Raw genomic sequence first — 19,797 nt, 5'->3', positions numbered from 1 at the left:
AAAGAATAAATGAATAATGAGTAAAAATAATACTTATCTTTTTTTTTTTAAGTATTAAATCACCTTTATTAATGAGAAAGTTAATTGATAATGTTATAGTATTATATCTTTATTTTAAAATAATCATTGGAGGTAAAATATTACATTTTGTCACTTTAATTTATATTTAAAAAAGAGGAATAAATGCCAACCTTCAAAAGTTTAAGTGCCATCCATCTTTTTACCTTTTTCTCTATATAATGATACATATTTGGTCAAGGAATTTGTCTTATCTTTAAACAATCAAAACTTTTTTTTTTTAATGTATCAATGTAAAGAGAGTACCAAAAAATGTTATTGATCATATAGAAGGATGTTTAAAATGATACATGAATGTTTTATATATATATATATATAAAAAAAAGAGAATTATATTATAGATAGAAAAAAAGATTGGTGGCGTGGAAGGCAATAAACTAATTTAAACAAGCCAAAACTTTAAAAGCTCCATAAGTAAGTATAAATTAGTATTATAATAGTAAAAGGTCAAATGCGATATTAAAAAAGTATATTGGTAGGATAGTTAATTGTATATTAAAAAAGAGTAAATATATATAAGATAGATTTAAAATATTGATACAATAGTATGCCATTAAAAGTGAGAGTAACTTTATTATATAAAAATTTAATTATATAAAAAAGAATACTACAAATATTATGTAATAAAAATAATATTATATATAATTTATGAATACATTAAAAGATAATCTTTTGATGGCTAAGAAAAGATATAAAATATAAATTGTATTATCAATAAAAATATTTATTATGGAAAAAAAAAGATAGGTTTTAAAATATGTTCAATAATATTCTTTTTTTTTTAAAATAATATTTTAATAATAGAAAAAAATAAATGACTTGGTAACCTAATATTTTTCTACAATAAATTTTTTAAAAAAGAGAGTGCAGATAAATTTACATTACTTTATATTGGTTTTATTTGTTGTTTTTTTTTTATTAATATTATTTAACAATATAATAAAATTATTAGTATAAATATAAAAAAAATAATATAATAATATAAAAATAGAAAAAAATTATTCATAAATATTAATATTAAAATCACAATATAGAATAAGGTTAATTAATAAATTTTATATATATATAAATGGTTGAAATATTTATTTTGATTTAAAAAAATAAATATAATTGGTATATCAACAAAAATAATGTAAAAAAAAAAACATAGTTATAAAAAAAAAAATTATTGATGACGAATTAGAAAATAAGAAAGCTAGAAATATATATATATATATATATCGTTTGAAAAAATGTAACTAATATTTAAGAATATACTTAAAAATTTATATATTATTATGTAATAATGAAATTGGGATTTGTCAACAAATCAAGGGTACATAATAATAGAAAATTTTGAGTTTTTGATTGAATAATTTTCTTTACAGTTAAGTATACGTTGAAATAAACTATTATTAAAAGAATGAGTTATATAAATAAATAAGTAAAAATTGTTTCAGGTTTATTTTATATATTTTATATGTTATACAAAATAATAAAATCTATAGAATTAAATGTATAAGAATGTTTTGTATTTATCTTTAAGATTAAGATGCATGGAAGCAATGAAGTATAAAAAAATACATTGAATTGATCATAAAAGAATAATAGATTATTGTATTATAAAATATTGTTGACTAATATGGAGAAAGTTTTGTACTTAGAATGAATATTAAATATATAAAAAGTTTACAATTATTAATTCTTGAATATCACTCAACCAAAAGAAGATTAACAAAATGATAGGCAATATGACGATGATAATCAATTAAAGCGCGACAGTTGTAGTTAGTCATAAATAACTTTCACCTCATCTGTTTTAACTATAAAACTTTGATTAAAAATGACGTGTAATAAATATTGGTAATGACAAGAAAATTATTCATTAAAAGATTTGATCATTTAATCAACCTAATTGAACTTTAAAAATACTATTGTTCTGTCAGGTAGATATAAAATCATCTTTTAAAAAGGTTATGATTATAATATTAATGATTAATAAACTAATATAGAATATTTTCTAAGATTGAGTGTGATGTGAACAACAAAATGAGAGAAGTTTATTAAAATATAATATATATTATATTTATGATATGTTAACATAATTATAAAATATTTTAAATACCAACTATGTATCATTTAAACTAAATAACAAAATAATAAAATTTTAAAATTTAAAAAAAAAATAAATTCAATGATTAATTAAATAATTACGGGATAATAAATAACTTTTAAAAAAAATAAGACAATGTTTGGTTTGTTATATTAATAGTTTTTATTTTTTTTAATTATATAATAAAACTAACCTGATAACATTGCCTGTAATCTTTCATGTTTTTCCAACTTATAAGCTTTTGAATCTTGAGTTTTAAGCCAAAACAAAATGTCTTGAGAAATTTCTTCAGAATTAAGAACATCACTGTATGACTTATCAATAGATTTAATGGTATATAATGAATTATAAGTTTTGTTAACATCAACTGAAGACTTATTTTTAGTAATATAAAAAGGATGTAAATCTTCACTTGAAAAAGCTTCTCCCTTCATATAACAATCACTAAAAGGTTATTTTTAACAAATATATAATTTTATATTTGTAACTTACTTATATATTTTATCTACAGACTGGGCACGTTGTGAGGAACCTTCTACTCCTTCTAAGGTATAATCTTTTTGTTGTTTCATTGATAATTTGTAACTTTCTATCAAATAATCATTATATGAATCCCTATAATAATATATAATTAAAAAAATAGATATCTTTGTTAAAACTAACGTTGTATCAATTGCATGAACAACTAATGGACTACGTTCAAATCTTCCACTATCTTCAGGTTTTTTACCAATAAATTTATTACTTTTTTTGCATTCTACATTTTCCTGAGAATGTGAATCAAAATATTTTAAATTACCCTCACTAGGTAATCCATCATTTTTATTCTTATTTTTATTACTCCAAAATAGAATATTAGTTTTTGAATATGTTAATTTATGACCAATATTATTAAAAGCTTTCCAGCTACGTTTATTTTTTGTTGATATCTCAGATGAAGACATATTATCAAATAAAAAAAAATATGTAAACAAGAAAATATATTGTAAAATATATTTAATATTATAGAATCAAGGTTGTGATAGATTTAACATAAAAAAAAATCTAGAATTGTTTTTATTAAAAAACAAGGATTTAACGATAAATTTTAATAATAAAAATAAATAATCAGTAAGGATTTTATATTCAAAATTTATAAGAAGCAAATAATAATAATAATAATATATATAAAAAAAATATATATATAATATTTTTAGGTAAAATTCTTATAAATACAAAAGTAATCATTTTAAAATAGTAACTCTATTATTACTTTTATTTTCAATTATTATTTATTTTTGGCAATGAAGTATAATTATTTATTAGACTCATTAACTATCAACAATTGATATATAGAAAAGAATGTCAATGTATGTGTTACATAAAATATTGGGGTATGGAAAAAGTTTTTCTAACTACATCTGTATCATTAATATTTGTTGAAAAAATTTTTATCCATATGATAGGTTGGTAAATGTATATTTATAAATAATAATACCTCAAATTGATCCTAAATTGTAGGTAAACTATTAAAATATATTTAAATATGGAATTGTCAATAAAGAGAGGAAAATTATATAAAATGATTGGAAAATTAAAAGGAAATAAATTATATTTTAACCATAAAATTACCTTAAATTAAAAATAAAAAAATAAAATAAAAGAAATTGTTATTTATATTAAATTAAATTAAAGTATTTTCATTTAATATAAATTAAAAGTTTAATACTCATTGTTTTTCTGGAAAATTAAACTTTTTAATTTAAAAATTTTTGTAAAGATATTAGATAAACAAGAAGTGAAATGATAAAGAGAGAAAATCTATGTTTAGTTTAGCTAAACCTGATCAAATACAATCTAAGGATATATTCATAATTCCCTCTTTTCTTTCATCAACAGACTTTTTTTTTTAATTATTAACTTTGTTATACTTTTTAACTTTAAGTAGGCCAATGTATATTTTGTTGTGGTTAAGGTAAATAATACGAAAAGTTTAAACTTGTTGAATTTGATAATAAAAAAAAAAAAAACTAATAAAGTAATAAATGATGTAAAGAGAATTTTAAAATATTTAAATATTTAAAGTTATCTTATAATAAGAAAATATAGATAATAATAAACTTTTCGTCATTTTTTTTTTGTTAAATGAACAACATATAATATAATATTTATGTAACTTATATACAAATATTTAAATAAGTTAACAAAACTTTTATCAATTTTTGTATACTTTAATAAAACAAAAATATATCATAACAATAGAAATATTTTTTTAAACAATAATTTACATTAATAATTAATAAAAAATTTATAAAATAATAAAAATAATTTAATAATAAAATTTATATAGTTCTTGAAATTCCTGTCTCTCCATCTGTAATCACAATACCTTGAGCGGTAAAATTTTCATTGTCAATAGTTTTTTTCTCATCAAAGTGAGAATGTTCATATGAAGCATTTTGTTGTTGCATTCTCCTACTACCAATTATAGAAGCAATGATAAACAGTAATAATATAATAGCTAAAAAAATAATAGGTCCATATTTTTCAAAATTTGATATTACACGTATTAATGAAGTTGTAGTAGTAATAATAATAATTGTTGTATTATCAGCTGAACTAGGCATTGTTATGATTAATAATTTTTATATTAAAATATTTATATGTATGTAAATAATATATACAATTAAATGAATGGTCAGATGGTTGTTAGTATATATATATATATATATATAAATTGATTAATCAATGTTATGTATTATAAATGTACAAAAGTTAAGAGAGAAAATAAATTATAGATGGCTAATGTATTATTGTTTAATGAATAATATTTTGACTAAATTTTATATGTGAAGAAACTTTTAAATAATTTCTAGAATTTTACATACAAACATACTTTTCTTTAACATAGAAAAATTTTTTTTATTTATAAAATTAAAAATTATTTTCATAATATATTTTATATATAAAAATTATTGAAAAAAATTTTTTTAAGTATACAATAAAATGGCTATTGTTAAGATTATTACAAAAACAATATTTTCTTAAATAAATCAAATCAAACAATTAACATAAATTGTAAAAATTTATTTTAAAGATGGTTTTTAATATAATTTTAACATATGCCTAGTTTATTTCTCTACACAACTACTTATTTCTTTAACAAGTGGAAACTCTTTAAATAATTATTTTAAAATAAATTTATTTTATTAATTTTGAATATTATAAAGTTAATACAAAAATTCATAAAAAATAAAATTTTAATAGAAACAATTTATGTTTCTACCTAAAAATTACCATTTTATTATAATAATTCGCATTTACATTCAAATTAAACATTTTTTGATGAAGACGTTGCTTTAGATTTTCTACAATGAAAGGAATGACTAAAAAAGAAATGCAAAATGAAAATTGTAGAGATTCAAGAATATTTTTTGCTGGCCACTATCTCTTTTTAGTGAGATTCTATATTTGGCTTACTTATGATTGTGAAAAACTCCAGAATCTTAAAAAGTGGCAAGTGCAAACTGAATAATGCGATTGTTTTTGCTGTTCCTGTAAAAGACAAGACAGTCAAACACTTCTTGACGTCATTAAGAAGCACATCATGTCTGGATCTATCATTTGCACTGATCTTTGACGATTATGTAGTAAAATTGTGATAAGAATGGGATTCAAGTACTATACGAAACAACTATTGTAAATTTCATGAATAAATAAATACCAAGAAGAGACATGAAACTTCTACAATTTATGAAACCATCACGTGAATGGACAAAAAAAGAACATTGAGAAACGTTTGTGAGAGTTTGCCTGGCATCAGGCAAATATAAAAAAAAATTTATAGTCTAGTTTTCTTTATGTTTTATCAGAAGTCGTTTTATAAATAAATTTTAAATAACATTTTTTTTATTATATCTTTTTAAAAAATTTATTTCTGTTTTGACGTTCCAAATCAGCTAATCATAAAACTGCTATTTGCACTGAAAGGAAAGAACAAAAAAAAAAACATAAAAACAAGCATAAACAAACAAAATTTATTTTTATTATTAATACAATATGCAAAAAATAAGCAATTCTGTTAAAAAAAATTATTTTTAAGTATTTATTTGAATTTCCTCCACTTGTGAAATTCAACCAAATGACACATATTAACACATTAAAGATTTAGAAGAAAATAGACTATTACTAGCGTATTTTTGAGGGAAATTCTATGATAGAAATTAAAGTATCTCAACTTTTATACCTGACATTTTACCATCAAATGCAATTAATAACTAACTTTTGAGTGTTATTAATTATTTCTACTTTTTAATTATGAACCAAGTTTTGTTTTAGTTAGTAAAATGACACTTTATTAAATATAAGTTAATATAAATTACTAGACAAAAAAAATTATACAGCTTTTATACAAATATATATTGTTTTATCACAATTAACTTAATCCATTCTTAATTAATGTCTAAAAGTTCATTACTACAGTATTTCATTATCATGTATAACATTGCAATCATTTTCGAGAACATTTTTTTCTACTGTTCATTAATTATATTTATTTTTTATTTGTTTTGTTTAAAAGTTCAGTAAACTTTTATAATTATTTTTCATTTAGACAATTTTTTCATATATACTATTTATAAGTTCGTTTTCAGTATTTTAAACTTTACTACTAATTTTATATAAAGTGTTACATAAAAGTTTTCAAATTACACATTATTTAATAGTAGTTTTTTATATTACTATAGTTTTTTTTTAAAAACTGTTTCATCAGTTGACATTTTTTGATACTGAACAAAGTTTATGTTAACATTATGTTGTATTTATAGACAGAAAAAGTGGTTGCCTTTTTTCTCAATAACTTTTATTGTCATCATTCTGATATGAATTTATTGTATATTTTTCTTTTTAAACAAAAGTTTTTTAAATAGATATAACATTTTTCTTTATGTTTATTCAGTCATTTTACATTTTTTTTAAATTGCTATGAATAGGTTTTTTCAAAAAATTTTTAGTCTCATTAATTGGCAATAAATTTTTTTTTCATACATTTAAACTAATTTTTAATTATTTTTTAATAAAAATTAAATTTAATAATATTAATAAAATTATAAGTGTTGCTACTTATTTATTTCTATTAAAGATGAAAAGAAGAAGCCAGGTAACATTTTCAAATTACAACATAAAAGCTATTTGTGGAAAAAAATGTGAAAAGCAAAAAGTATTATATTTAGTTCAGTATGAAGAAGAAGATAGAAAGAATGAATACATTAGTAAAGAATTACTAACGTTTGGTGTAAGTTTTCATAATTGTTTTTAAAATATATTATTTTTGATTTTTAAGCCTATTAATCATATGATAGAAGAGTACGATAAAAGACTTTCAACGGCAGAACCTGATAAAGAAATAATTATTGATATGCCAAAAATAGCATGTAAAGATGAAATTATAGAAATAAAAATTGAAGAAAATGACAAATTACCGAAAGATAAGAATAAGAAAAAGAATAAGAAATTAAAGACACATTGGTAAGGCATTATTTGATTAGAATAGTATATTTTTTTAGTCCTTCAAATAATAATGATGTTTCAAAAGAAAAACATGTTTATAAGGGGAGAATTGTTTATGAGTAAGTTTTTTCAACGCAAATTAAGATAAGAAATTTTAGTCCAATTAAAATCAATGGAAAAGAAATAACAATTACGGATATTTTAAAATGGACCAAGAAATATAATAGGTTTAATGATTTTACTTCTTATACTTTAAAAAAAGTTTTTGCTCGTAATTACGAAATTTGCTATAATGATATCATGGATTATAAATTTTATGGAATAACCAATGTAAATGAAGTTATCGTTTTTACGAGAAATCAAGTAACTCTTGAAGCATTTTTCCTTCCTGCATATAATTTTTTAAAAAAGTTTCCATTAGCTAAAGATGAACCACCTTGTTAATAGAAAATATTTGATTTCATTTTGAAATCGTTGTTCTTCAAAAACCGCTTAAAGTTATTAATTTTAAAAAATTCTAATCTATTAATCTCTATTGTATTTTTTTTTTTAATTTTATTAAATTTCTCATATTTTAATATTACCTTTTTTTCAGTTTATTAGTTTTCTATGTAAGCAAATTTAATTAATTAAAAAATTAAGAAAACTTTTATTTGGTAAAAGCAATTGAATATTTAATTATTTTTTTTGTACTTTTAAAATTTGGATATATTGGTGTACTATTTTTGAATTATATGTAAAAGTAGGAATAGGCATGAACATTCTTCCATTCTTACCAAAACTTATATAAAAATTAACAGTAATTCACTTTTTGCTTTATATGTTAAAATTTGTTATTTATGTACTTTCCTTACAAACTTCCATATAAAAAAAATTCATTAAAAATTTTATCACGTCTTTCCAATTATCAAATTAACATAAATAAAAAAAAACAAATTTACATTTAATTTCAAAAAAAAAGAGAAAACATATCATCAAAGAAATTAGTAATTTACAACTCTTTAAAAAAGTGCAATATTTTTGTAGTTAATACAAATATTTCACAGTTTAAACGGACACAATTTGTTTTGTGTGCTCAACTACCTCCTCCAAAGGCTCTTCATCTTCCATTGTTTCATCGGCAACATCCTCATCTGCAGAGACATCTGAGTCATCATTTAAATCAACAGATCCACTGTCATCGTCTTCAACCATCGATTCATCGGCTATTTCACTGTCTTCGTCCATCTCCTGGCAAACTTCTTCGCACTCGGCAGCTTCAGCATTTTCAGCTGCAATGTCAAATTCACTGGGTTCACAACTAAAGACAATCACATCAGATTCTTCTACTTCTTCAGTTGTAACAACCTCATCCTCAACATCATCTTCCCGCCATTTAATATTGTAAATAACATTACGTGGTTCATCAAAGACAACTCTCCTCTGTAGTTTCTCGACAACTGGTATCTCAGGTTTATTTTCAATCAATTCTGGATCAGTATACTCAACTGCACAATACCAACTTATTTTGTTAAAAAGTTGACCTGAATAAAAGGCCTTAAGCATGATTGCAGTAACACCAACAAAATCTTCCCTTGGAATTTTCTCAACAACTGGAGGATCAACCTCAACTGTAATTGTATGATTTCCCACTGTAACTTCAGGAATAGTAATTGTATCTAGTACTTGATCATGTTCAGTATCATTAGGACATCCAATATAAACAATATCAAAAGATAAAGCTAAAAAAATATTATAACATTTAATTTTACATCAACTTTAAAACTTACGTTTTTTTAAGATTTCAAGACAATTGAAAGTAATAGATAACGAAAGTTTGCTATCAAATGGAGCAGGATTATTTGACAATTCAACAGAAGTAACATTAACTAATGAAGCCATTCTTGGTAATTATTAGTAAAAAAAATTTACGGAAATATTAGATAAATAGTGGTTAAAAGTGTTTTAGGTAAAACGTTTTTATATAATGTACACATATATACCTATTTCTCCCGCCGACATTATAAAATGCCTTTACCTAAAATGTCAAACATTTCAAATTTATTGTCAACTTGTTTTAATTTTTCTAACTATTAACTTATTTAGCTTCAATTTTAATGTATGTATAAAACAATTTGTCTTCTTGAACGAGAACCAAAGTTTATTATTTTTAAAAATGTATAAATTTTTTTTTATGCATAAAAAATGTAAATGAAGTTATTTTTTTAATGCTTATAGTATTTTGGCATTTGAATAATAATATTAAAACTTTTTATAAGTTTAAAAAAACATAAATAACCAAGTTAAAAAAACAAAAAAGTGAACTTTATGGCATAAATTCTTTTATAAATCTTAATAAAAAATGATAATGAGCATGTACCATTTTTTGTTTTTTTGTTTAAAGTTTAAGAAAATGTATAAATATGTTTTAATTTAAAAGTGCAACAACAATATTTAGATATTTGCTTTTTTTTGTAAAATAAAGTTTTTATCTTTATTAATTTATCTTTTATTTAGAAATAAAACTTTAGAAAAGTCAACTATCATCATAGATAATTGAAAAATTTTTTATAAAGAATTAAAAAAAAAATAATGTAAAAAAAATACAATGCTAGTTGGTGATTGATGTTATTAGTAGTATTTATATTACTAATATATCAGATTTAAAATATATAACACTAACTTTGCATTTCAGGGATAAAATATTTTCAATACATTATTATTTCATAGTCTAAAAAGTATTTTTAATTAATGAGGATGTCTGGAAGAATAAAAAAAATATGAAAATACATATATATATTAAATAAATATATAATGAAAAGAATGTTTTTATATTGTGTTAAAGATCATATTTAAACATAAAATGTAAAACAATCCATTAGGAAGTCATATAAGTATAAATTTCAGAATTTCATGAAAAAAAAATGGTAATTTATATAGATTAATTTTTTCTTTTCATATTACAGCATACATATCTTCTCAATATTTACAAACTTGTTGAATTTTAATAATCTCTCTGACTGGAGTATCTCTTTCCGATTTTAAATTTATTAAAATGCTTGAGAAATATACTAATATAAGAAGACAAAAATATTCTAAAGTAAATATAAAATATTTATAAAAATTTAACAATTAAAATAGAAATCTTGAGATGCAAAGAGAAAGCTTTAATATGTATGTATATATATAAAATTTTAATAAAAATTAACTTTGTAATAATAATATGTCATATGTATTTTTTTTTTCGTAAATATTAATAAATGTTTTCTATTAAAAAATATATTTTTTCTACATTAAATTGTGATGAAACTTTATTGTTTATTTCCTTTTTTGCTTTTATTTTACTTATCTACTCAACCGTTAATAGTAGTTAAACTTACATGTGAAGAGGAATCTTGAAGTCGTTTAAGAAAAATTTATGCAAACAATGCTTCTCAATACAGCTTATTTTGTTTATAAAAACAAAACTTTAAAGTTAAATTTACATTTTATTTCTTTTATATAAAATTAATAAGATTGAAAAAACTTTTTTTTCATTCTATACACATGTATAATCTTTAAATTATTGTAGGCAAAATTTATTGCTATACAGAAAGATAAATTTATAATAGTAGTATAATATATAAAAAAAAAAAATACTCATGAATGAAAATACAGGAGTATCCATTTTTAAAAAAAAAATATTATATACTATGGTGTTGACATTTATTCATTGGGAATATTTTCAGTACTCAAATATCTACATTTTATAATTATATATGTCTATTTATTTATCTTTCTATTAACATGAAGAAGATAAATATAAGATATAATGAGACAATAAAAAGTTATATAGATGGATCATATTGTATAACACCTGAGAAAGTAAAAAATTTTGTTCTCCAACTACTTTTATTTTATTTTTTTTTTTTTTAAATTTGTGCCAAATTTTAAAATACACTTTTATATTTATTTCTATAAAAATTTGAAATATAACAATTTGTATCCCACTGATTTACTTTCACTTCTTTTTTATTAAAATAAAATATTAGGCTTTTAGGGACTCATTAAATGTTGTAAAAATTATGTTTTAATATAAAAAAGTTTTTTTTTTTTTTTTTATAAAATGCCACCAAATATATAAAGTATTATTAAATTTTATTTTATACTATCACCATATATTTTTAATTTAAGCATATTTGTATAAAATTATTTTAACAAATCCACATCTACCGAATTAAATTTCTTTCACGTACTCGATAAAAACTTGTCGACAAAAATTGAAATGCTAATCTCATTTAAAATTATTTTGCCGACGACTTTAAATAATAATAATTTTTCATTCAAAAGTTTTCAAGCAAACATTTTCACAACTCTTTTTCTTCCTTTTAATTTGTAATCTCTTCTTTTACTTTTTCAATTAACACAATCTTTATTCATTATCCAAAAGTTTTTAAATATGCAATATTTATATATAAAATGAAACATTTTTAGTACTTGACATTTTATTAATTTTCTTTAAATTTTTAATAGTTATTTATTTTATAGAATTTTATATAAGTTACTTAAGTAATAGTAAAATTTCAAAAAAAATTCTAATTACAAAAAAAAATATGTAACTTTAGAAGGATATTTTTTATTTTATACAATGAAAATATTCAATTTAATGTTTATATTAACATTTTATTATACTTTACATAATCTTATACAGGCCATTCCAATAAATGAAAGCACAAGGCAATATTATACAAGGCAAATTAACACTAATTATCAGGATGAGTATATATTAAAAAAAATAATGGATGGATATGATAAAAGAGTTAGGCCTCCTGCTTATCCTAATGGTGACAATACATCAGGTCCTGTTAAAGTTTATGTTAACATGTTAATAAGAATGATTTCTAATATTGATGTTGTTAATATGGTAAGTTTTTGTAAATATCTCAAATTAAAGTCAAAAAAAAATATTATATATAAATATATATATATATATATATATATATATTTTTCAAATATTCATATATAGAAATCAATGTTATATTGTTAAATTTTATCAATTTAATAAAATTGAATAATAAAGAATAAAATATTTATAAAATAAAATACAATTCATTTAAAAAAATATAAACTTTTAGGAATACTCAATGCAAATAACTTTTCGTGAACGTTGGAGTGATGCTAGATTGGCATATGATAAATATTTTACATCAGATATGCCTGAATTTATAACTGTTCCTCATGTAAAAAATAGTTTATGGAGACCAGATAGTTTTTTTAGTACTGAAAAAGTTGCTCATGGTCATACAATAGATACAGAAAATATGTTTTTACGAATTTATGCTGATGGAATGGTTTATTATAGTGTTAGGTTATCTTTAATTTTAAGTTGTAGTATGTATTTACAAGTAAGTTAATAATAATAAAATTAAAATAATTTTATTTTTTTTTTAATATAGATGTATCCACTTGATACACAATTTTGTGATCTAGATATGGCAAGTTATGCTCATACAGCATCTGTAAGTAATTCAAATAATTTATTTTAAATTAAAAAATTTTAATAGGATATTATATATATTTGGGATAATGCTACTGGAAGTCCTATACAATTTAAGAAAGGTGTTGATAATTCATTACCAAATTTTATTCTTGTTAATCATACAGTTAATACTGATTGTACACATGTAACAAATACAGGAAGTTATTCATGTATAAGACTTAGACTAGAATTAACAAGACAATTTAGTTATTATTTAGTAAGTTTATTTTTAAAATAAATATTTTTCTTATTTTTTTTTTTATTAGATTCAATTATATGGACCAACAACAATGATAGTAATTGTATCATGGGTCTCTTTTTGGATAGATATGCATTCAACAGCTGGACGTGTGGGTCTCGGTATCACTACACTTCTTACAATGACTACTTTGGTAATTTTATAATTATCTTTTTAAATAAAATAATTTTATTAAATTTTAGCAATCTTCAATTAATGCCAAATTACCACCAGTAAGTTACATAAAAGTAGTTGATGTTTGGTTAGGAGGTAAGTAAAAATTTTGATAAAATAATAATATCATATTTATGATTAGCCTGTCAAACATTTGTTTTTGGAGCATTAATTGAATATGCCTTTGTATCATATCAAGATAATATTTTACAAGCTAAAAAAGTTAAACAAGAAACTATCAGAAAAGGATTAAATAGATTAGGAAGAGAGTCACAGGTTCAAGAAACTACATTTTATCAACCACCTTGCACCTGTGGATATGTAAGTGATAAAAAAAATTTTTATTTTAATAAATTTTTTTTTTTTAGTTATTACCACCTGTACAAAATGAGTCAGCATTTCAAAAATTTATTAGAAAATGTTTTACAAAACCTGACTATTTACCAGCTAAAATTGATTATTATGCAAGAATATTTGTTCCACTTTGTTTTATACTATTTAATGTAGGTTACTGGAACTTTTGTTGGTACATGGAAACACGATGGCCACCACAACGTTTTGACAAACCATTAAATTCCTAGAAATTTTACTTATCTTTTTTTTTTAATATTTAAATTAAATCTAATATTTTTTTTTAATAACACTGTAATTAAAGTTTAATCTTATATTAGACAAGGTCTTGAAATAATCTAACCTATTTATAAATACTTGCCATCCATAAATATGCTTATAGATATATATAAATGAATAACGGTAGTAGATAATAAAGACAACAAAAGAAGGTAAATGTCATGATCAAAGTATTTACCGGCTCTTGAAAATTTTTTATATTGTCATTATATAAAGGCTTTTTTTTTTGATAAGATCAATCTTTTAATCTTTTTCAAATCAAACATTGTTTTTTTTTTCTAAATATTTTCTGCTTTTCCTTATAAAAACAAACATTACTCTATATTCATTCACATTTACATATATAAAAACTTTTCCTTCCTCATTAATTAATAACACTCTAAGGTGTAATTATATGTACAATAAATTAATATAAATATAATTTCTCAATTTAAAATTTATAACATTTACTTTACACATATATAATATACTCTTTTCACGGAAACCCTTGTACCTTAGAGTCATTATCACCACAAATTGTGATTTATCACCTAATCTTAGGTCAAATCATAAATTTAATAAAAAAAAATTTAAGGCGTAATATAACTTATATATAAAGATTAGCAAAATTTTTTTATTTCATTCAAATGATGGTTTTTACCTATTCAATTATTATTTATTATATAATGTTTATAAATATTGTTTATATGAATTTGGAGAATGAAAAAATATATTCTTCTGTTTATGTTAATGTTGAGTTAATTTCAATTGAATGGAGAAAGGAGTGTTCTATTAATAATAGATGTACAAACCAAAGATTTCAATTAAGTAGTAATATTTTTGGAAGTCATGAATTTCATAGAATTGATTATTCTGTTTATTCAAAATATACTGTAAGTTTATAAAATAATTTTTAGTAATAAAAATTTATAATTATTTATTTATTTAGACAAAATCAATTGTTCTTTATTCATATTATAAAAATTTTCATCCATATGATTTAATTATTTCATCAAAAGTAATGGGATATGATGAATTTTTTAAAATTCCAATAGATTGTGATGAGAGTATTCCCGTATTTGCTTATAAAAATTTGCAACAAACCGGTAAAAATGATGAAGCATTATTGGTTCTTGTTGGTAAATGTTATACAGCTCATGTTTCTGTAACATATTTTATGGATAAAAAATGTTTAACATGTAATGTCAATGAGGTAAATATTACTTCATCTGCTTTATCATTAACAAAATATTTTGGTGAAGATTATAGTAGTTTGGCAATGATTTTAATTATACTTATTATTATTTTTTCAATATCTTCTATTATTCTTAGTATACTTATTGCTTTTCATTGCAATAAAATTATAAAATATAGAAAAATGAAAAAATTAATATATCCAATATCTCCTTTAACAAATACAACAATTAATACAAATTGTGACAAAGAAAAAAATATATCTAAAAATGAAAAATTAGTTAGTAATTCATTGATTGTTTCCAAGACTTGTCCAAATATTCAAAATGAAGCTTATTATGTTAATTATCAATCCAATAATCTTAATCATGAAAATTTATTACCAAATAAGAATGAAAAAATGCAACTTATTGATAATTGGATTATTTCCAAAAATAATGGTACAGTATGCTTTTCTGACTATGAAAGTTATAAACAAATAAGTTCTGATAATACTGATAATGATAACATATCAACAGCCTCAACATCATTATTTGGTGGTGTATGTGGATCAAATCCTGAAATTATTGTATAATTGGTTACTTTCATTTTTTTTTCTCATATATTTTTAGATTTTTTATTATTACGGTGGAAATAAATTTTTATTTTATACAAATACACCTTAAAAGGTTATCTCTTGCCCCAAAAATAAGTATTATTTCATTATTATTTTTTACAATGATTGCCGGAAAACTGAAAACTTCAGCTTTTGTATCAAAAATACATTCTTTGTTATTAAGACCTTCATCAATAAACCATATTTTACCATCTGTTGTTACTCCTAAAAACATTCCATTTAATGGTTTGATATTTTTAACAACATTTAATTCACTTAAAATTGGTTTTTTTTCAACTAAAAAAATATCATTTTTAGTAAATTTAAATATGTAAATATTTCCTTTTTTAGAAGATACAATTATTTTTTTATCTTTTATAAATGCACTATCAAATATTTCTTCATCAATTTTAAATTGACAATTTTTTTTTCCATCATTAACATTAAAAACAGAAATAAAACCTTCCGGTGATGTAATAATAAAATGTTCTTTTCCCTCAATATTTAATAAAGTTGGTTTTGAAAATGATGGATATGTTGAGTTTGTTATTTTCCAAGTAAGTGTCATATTAAATGTGTTAAAACAATAAATTGTTCCAGATAACAATGAAAATATAATCTTATCATCAACTATTAATGGTTCTGCTAATGGAAGACCATCAATATTGTATAAAGTTTCCATATTAAGTATATTTAAATTAATTGTATAAATAATTTTATCATAACCAGCTATCCATAAATAACCATTGTTTGTAAAAACAGGCTTACATTTTATAATTGCTTTAATTTTAAAAACTTTAATAACTTTTAAATCTTTAATGTCAATCAAAATAATCTCTCCAGCATATGTTGGTACAGCAACAAGATATAATTTCTTAATATTATTATTATAAATAAATACATCACTACATGTTCCCTCAATTCTTCCTTCTGCTTCATATTCATAAATAATACTACCACTATTTATATCAACAAGGACAAATAATCCAGAATGTGAACCAACCATACAAAGTTCAATTGTTTTAAAGTTATCCTTAACATAATAAATATCCTTATTAAAAAACTCATTATGACATTCATTAAAAATAATTACATTCGAGTCAATACATTTTTTCATATTTATGGACCATAAAATATTTGAAGATATTTTATTAAAACATGTAGTAAGGTTACTTAATAAATTTTCTCCCTTATTATCATGGGAAATTGTTTCTTCTAATGAAAAATTGATTTTATGATATTTTAAAAACTGTAATAATGAATTTACTGTAGTTGTAGGATTTAAAAGATATTGAAGAAAATAAGGAAATTTTTTAGGAAAATGAGATTGAATATGATAATTAATTTCTATTGCTTTAAATGAATCTATTCCCATTTCACGAAGTGTCTTTGATAAATAAGATGAATTTGTGGATAAGAAAGATAAATTAAGTTTTAAATTTTTTTTATACCAATTTAATAATTCATTTTCATCGACTTTACCATTTTTATTAATAGGCCATATATCATTAAATTTTACAATATCATTTGGTAAAAAATCTTTCTTAATTTCACTATAGATATATTTTTTTATATTACTAAATAATTCATCATCATCTCGACTTAATTTGATAAATAATACAAAAAAATTATTATCATCATAGATAAGTTTACAATTTTCTACTTCAATCCATTTACTGTAACAAATATTTTCTATTTCATAATCTCTTAGCATGCCATTATTTTTTTTTCTTCCAACAAATTTTCCATCTATATAAAGGTCACCAGAATCTATAAAACCAGATTGAAAGGATTTATAATTAACTATACATTGTCTATAACCACCAATTAAAATTTTACCAGATGATGTGATTTGAATTGATGTTGAAAAAATTAACCTTCCAAACATCTCGGCAATATCTTTGTACTTTGTAAAAGATAATTTATAATTAATTAAAGATTCTAACTTTATTTCTTTTATCATAGCCCAACAAGAAACCTCTGTTATTCCATATACATTATATATTTTTAGTAAATTATTAGGTACATAATTTGTTGATATAATTATATTTTTCAAATAAAAATAAGGAAATTCTTCACCACCAATTAATAAATGTTTTATATTTGAAGATAATACCTTTAACAAAATATTTTTTGATAATAATTTTAAAAAACTTGGTGTTGTTTGAAAAAATGTAATTTTCTCATTTATTATTACATCACATAAAAGTGAAGGTTGTTTTCTAAAATTATCTTGAACTAATATAAGTTTACAACCATAAATTATGGGAAGAAAAAGTTCAATTATAGATGGATCAAATGAAAATGATGTAGAGCACATTATTATATCATTATTAGTTAATTTTAAATTTTCATAAAAATATTCAATATTTGGAAGTATACATGAAAATGGTACATGAATAATTTTAGGGTCCCCTGTGGTTCCTGAACTTTGAATTACATACATTATAATATTTTTCTTCTCTTTCCATTCTAATTCTTTAAAATTAAAAACCTCTAAACCTGACTTTGTTAATAATGCATTAATTTTAAAACGTTCAATCATTCTTTTGATAACTGTATTAGAATTATTTTCTTCTAAAATTACAAATGCATTTCCAGATATTAAAACTCCAACAATGGCAACAACCAATTTAATACCTCTTTCTATATTAATACCAATAATACAATTATTAAAACTTTTCAATTTATCAACAATTTCATTTACATTTACCATAAATTTTTTATAATTCATATTTATGATTTTATTTTTTTCATATGATGTAATATTAAAATTCTCATTTACTTTTAACTTCCAACGAAAATTTCTAAAAATAAAGATAAATAAAAATTTTTTTTTAAATATTACGTTTCTCTGGTATATTGAGATTGTATCATAAATAAAGAGTAATGATGATTAATTTTTGGTTCTTCCATTATCCTCCAATTTGATATAAGTACTCCTTTTGATGGAAGAGGTTTACCAAAAAAAACTTTATTTGCCCTGGAATGAACTAAAGCCATACTACACATAGCACAAATTTCTTCTCCTAATATTATATAATAACCGGTAGCAAGATACTGCTCACAAGATGAAGTATTACTTTGTAATTCTGATAATTTATCAATTGCCCTTCTAACTGGATGATCTAAAATATGTTCCTTTTCATAATTATCTATTTTAATAATAACTTTATCATTTTTGGGATCATAAATAATAACTCCATTACTTAATTCTACTTCCTCAAATAATTCAATTATACGTTTTGCCTCATATTCATTAAAAATATTTTCATTTATAGTATCATCAACTTCTTTAATTCTTTTACATTTCACTGGCCAACACTCCCTCACAGCTTCTTTTTGTAATTTTGATAATGGCATTATTGATGGAACCTCAACAATTTCCATCTCAAATTTCTCATCATTTTTAAATATCTCCTCAATTACTTCTGTACACCTTTGACTTAATAAACCATCTCCTGTTAATGGTTCAATTAAAAATTCACAACCATTCCGTATTCTTTTTAAATGTTCATACTCTTCAGGTAACTTTGGAAAATTTAATAATAATTTTGAAAGTAATTTTTTATTACTTATTTTTAAAACATGAAATTTTACCAAAGGAATATTTGTATCAGTATACTTTCTATTTAAAATTGGTATTATTTTTTTACTAAAATAAATTGAATAAAATAAATATTTGGTAAATGATTAATGAATTTAAAATATCCATAAAAATAACTTACTTTTCCACTTTTCTTTGTTTAAATGGTATTTTGTCTTCTGACATTATATTTTTAAAAAATTATATGTTAATGGTGTTAATTTAATTTAAAAAAATTTTCTTAGAA

The 19,797-nt window shown here is 21.1% G+C and overlaps 7 protein-coding genes across 7 annotated transcripts; 3 read left to right on the top strand and 4 right to left on the bottom strand.

Moving 5' to 3' along the window:
- Positions 1-2,358: 2,358 nt before the first annotated feature.
- SRAE_2000276200 (Hypothetical protein) lies at positions 2,359-3,114 on the bottom strand (the record flags this gene model as incomplete). Its single annotated transcript, XM_024653870.1, has 3 exons — positions 2,359-2,614; positions 2,663-2,785; positions 2,834-3,114. 3 exons carry the CDS (start codon positions 3,112-3,114, stop codon positions 2,359-2,361), a joined length of 660 nt encoding a protein of 219 aa, XP_024507304.1.
- Positions 3,115-4,491: 1,377 nt separating this feature from the next.
- SRAE_2000276100 (Hypothetical protein) lies at positions 4,492-4,776 on the bottom strand (the record flags this gene model as incomplete). The annotated part of the gene is made up of 1 exon (XM_024653869.1): positions 4,492-4,776. One exon carries the CDS (start codon positions 4,774-4,776, stop codon positions 4,492-4,494), a length of 285 nt encoding a protein of 94 aa, XP_024507303.1.
- Positions 4,777-7,289: 2,513 nt separating this feature from the next.
- SRAE_2000276000 (Hypothetical protein) lies at positions 7,290-8,101 on the top strand (the record flags this gene model as incomplete). Its single annotated transcript, XM_024653868.1, has 4 exons — positions 7,290-7,442; positions 7,491-7,675; positions 7,714-7,776; positions 7,816-8,101. 4 exons carry the CDS (start codon positions 7,290-7,292, stop codon positions 8,099-8,101), a joined length of 687 nt encoding a protein of 228 aa, XP_024507302.1.
- Positions 8,102-8,704: 603 nt separating this feature from the next.
- On the bottom strand, positions 8,705-9,538 carry SRAE_2000275900 (Histone chaperone asf1; the record flags this gene model as incomplete). The annotated part of the gene is made up of 2 exons (XM_024653867.1): positions 8,705-9,378; positions 9,427-9,538. The coding sequence occupies 2 exons, from the start codon at positions 9,536-9,538 to the stop codon at positions 8,705-8,707; spliced, it is 786 nt and encodes a 261-aa protein (XP_024507301.1).
- Positions 9,539-12,413: 2,875 nt separating this feature from the next.
- Positions 12,414-14,147, top strand: SRAE_2000275800 (GluClalpha; the record flags this gene model as incomplete). Its single annotated transcript, XM_024653866.1, has 8 exons — positions 12,414-12,539; positions 12,751-13,020; positions 13,072-13,134; positions 13,180-13,371; positions 13,421-13,546; positions 13,596-13,662; positions 13,709-13,887; positions 13,935-14,147. 8 exons carry the CDS (start codon positions 12,414-12,416, stop codon positions 14,145-14,147), a joined length of 1,236 nt encoding a protein of 411 aa, XP_024507300.1.
- Positions 14,148-14,882: 735 nt separating this feature from the next.
- SRAE_2000275700 (Hypothetical protein) lies at positions 14,883-15,943 on the top strand (the record flags this gene model as incomplete). Its single annotated transcript, XM_024653865.1, has 2 exons — positions 14,883-15,068; positions 15,125-15,943. 2 exons carry the CDS (start codon positions 14,883-14,885, stop codon positions 15,941-15,943), a joined length of 1,005 nt encoding a protein of 334 aa, XP_024507299.1.
- A 67-nt stretch (positions 15,944-16,010) lies between these two features.
- On the bottom strand, positions 16,011-19,736 carry SRAE_2000275600 (Acyl-CoA synthetase family member 4; the record flags this gene model as incomplete). Its single annotated transcript, XM_024653864.1, has 4 exons — positions 16,011-17,734; positions 17,774-18,771; positions 18,813-19,619; positions 19,693-19,736. The coding sequence occupies 4 exons, from the start codon at positions 19,734-19,736 to the stop codon at positions 16,011-16,013; spliced, it is 3,573 nt and encodes a 1,190-aa protein (XP_024507298.1).
- Between the last annotated feature and the right edge of the window lie 61 nt (positions 19,737-19,797).

Source organism: Strongyloides ratti (genome assembly GCF_001040885.1).
Source record: "Strongyloides ratti genome assembly S_ratti_ED321, chromosome : 2".
Taxonomy (NCBI): domain Eukaryota; kingdom Metazoa; phylum Nematoda; class Chromadorea; order Rhabditida; family Strongyloididae; genus Strongyloides; species Strongyloides ratti.
The sequence above is the reverse complement of the archived record's forward strand: the minus strand, read 5'-3'. Positions and strand labels throughout refer to the sequence as shown.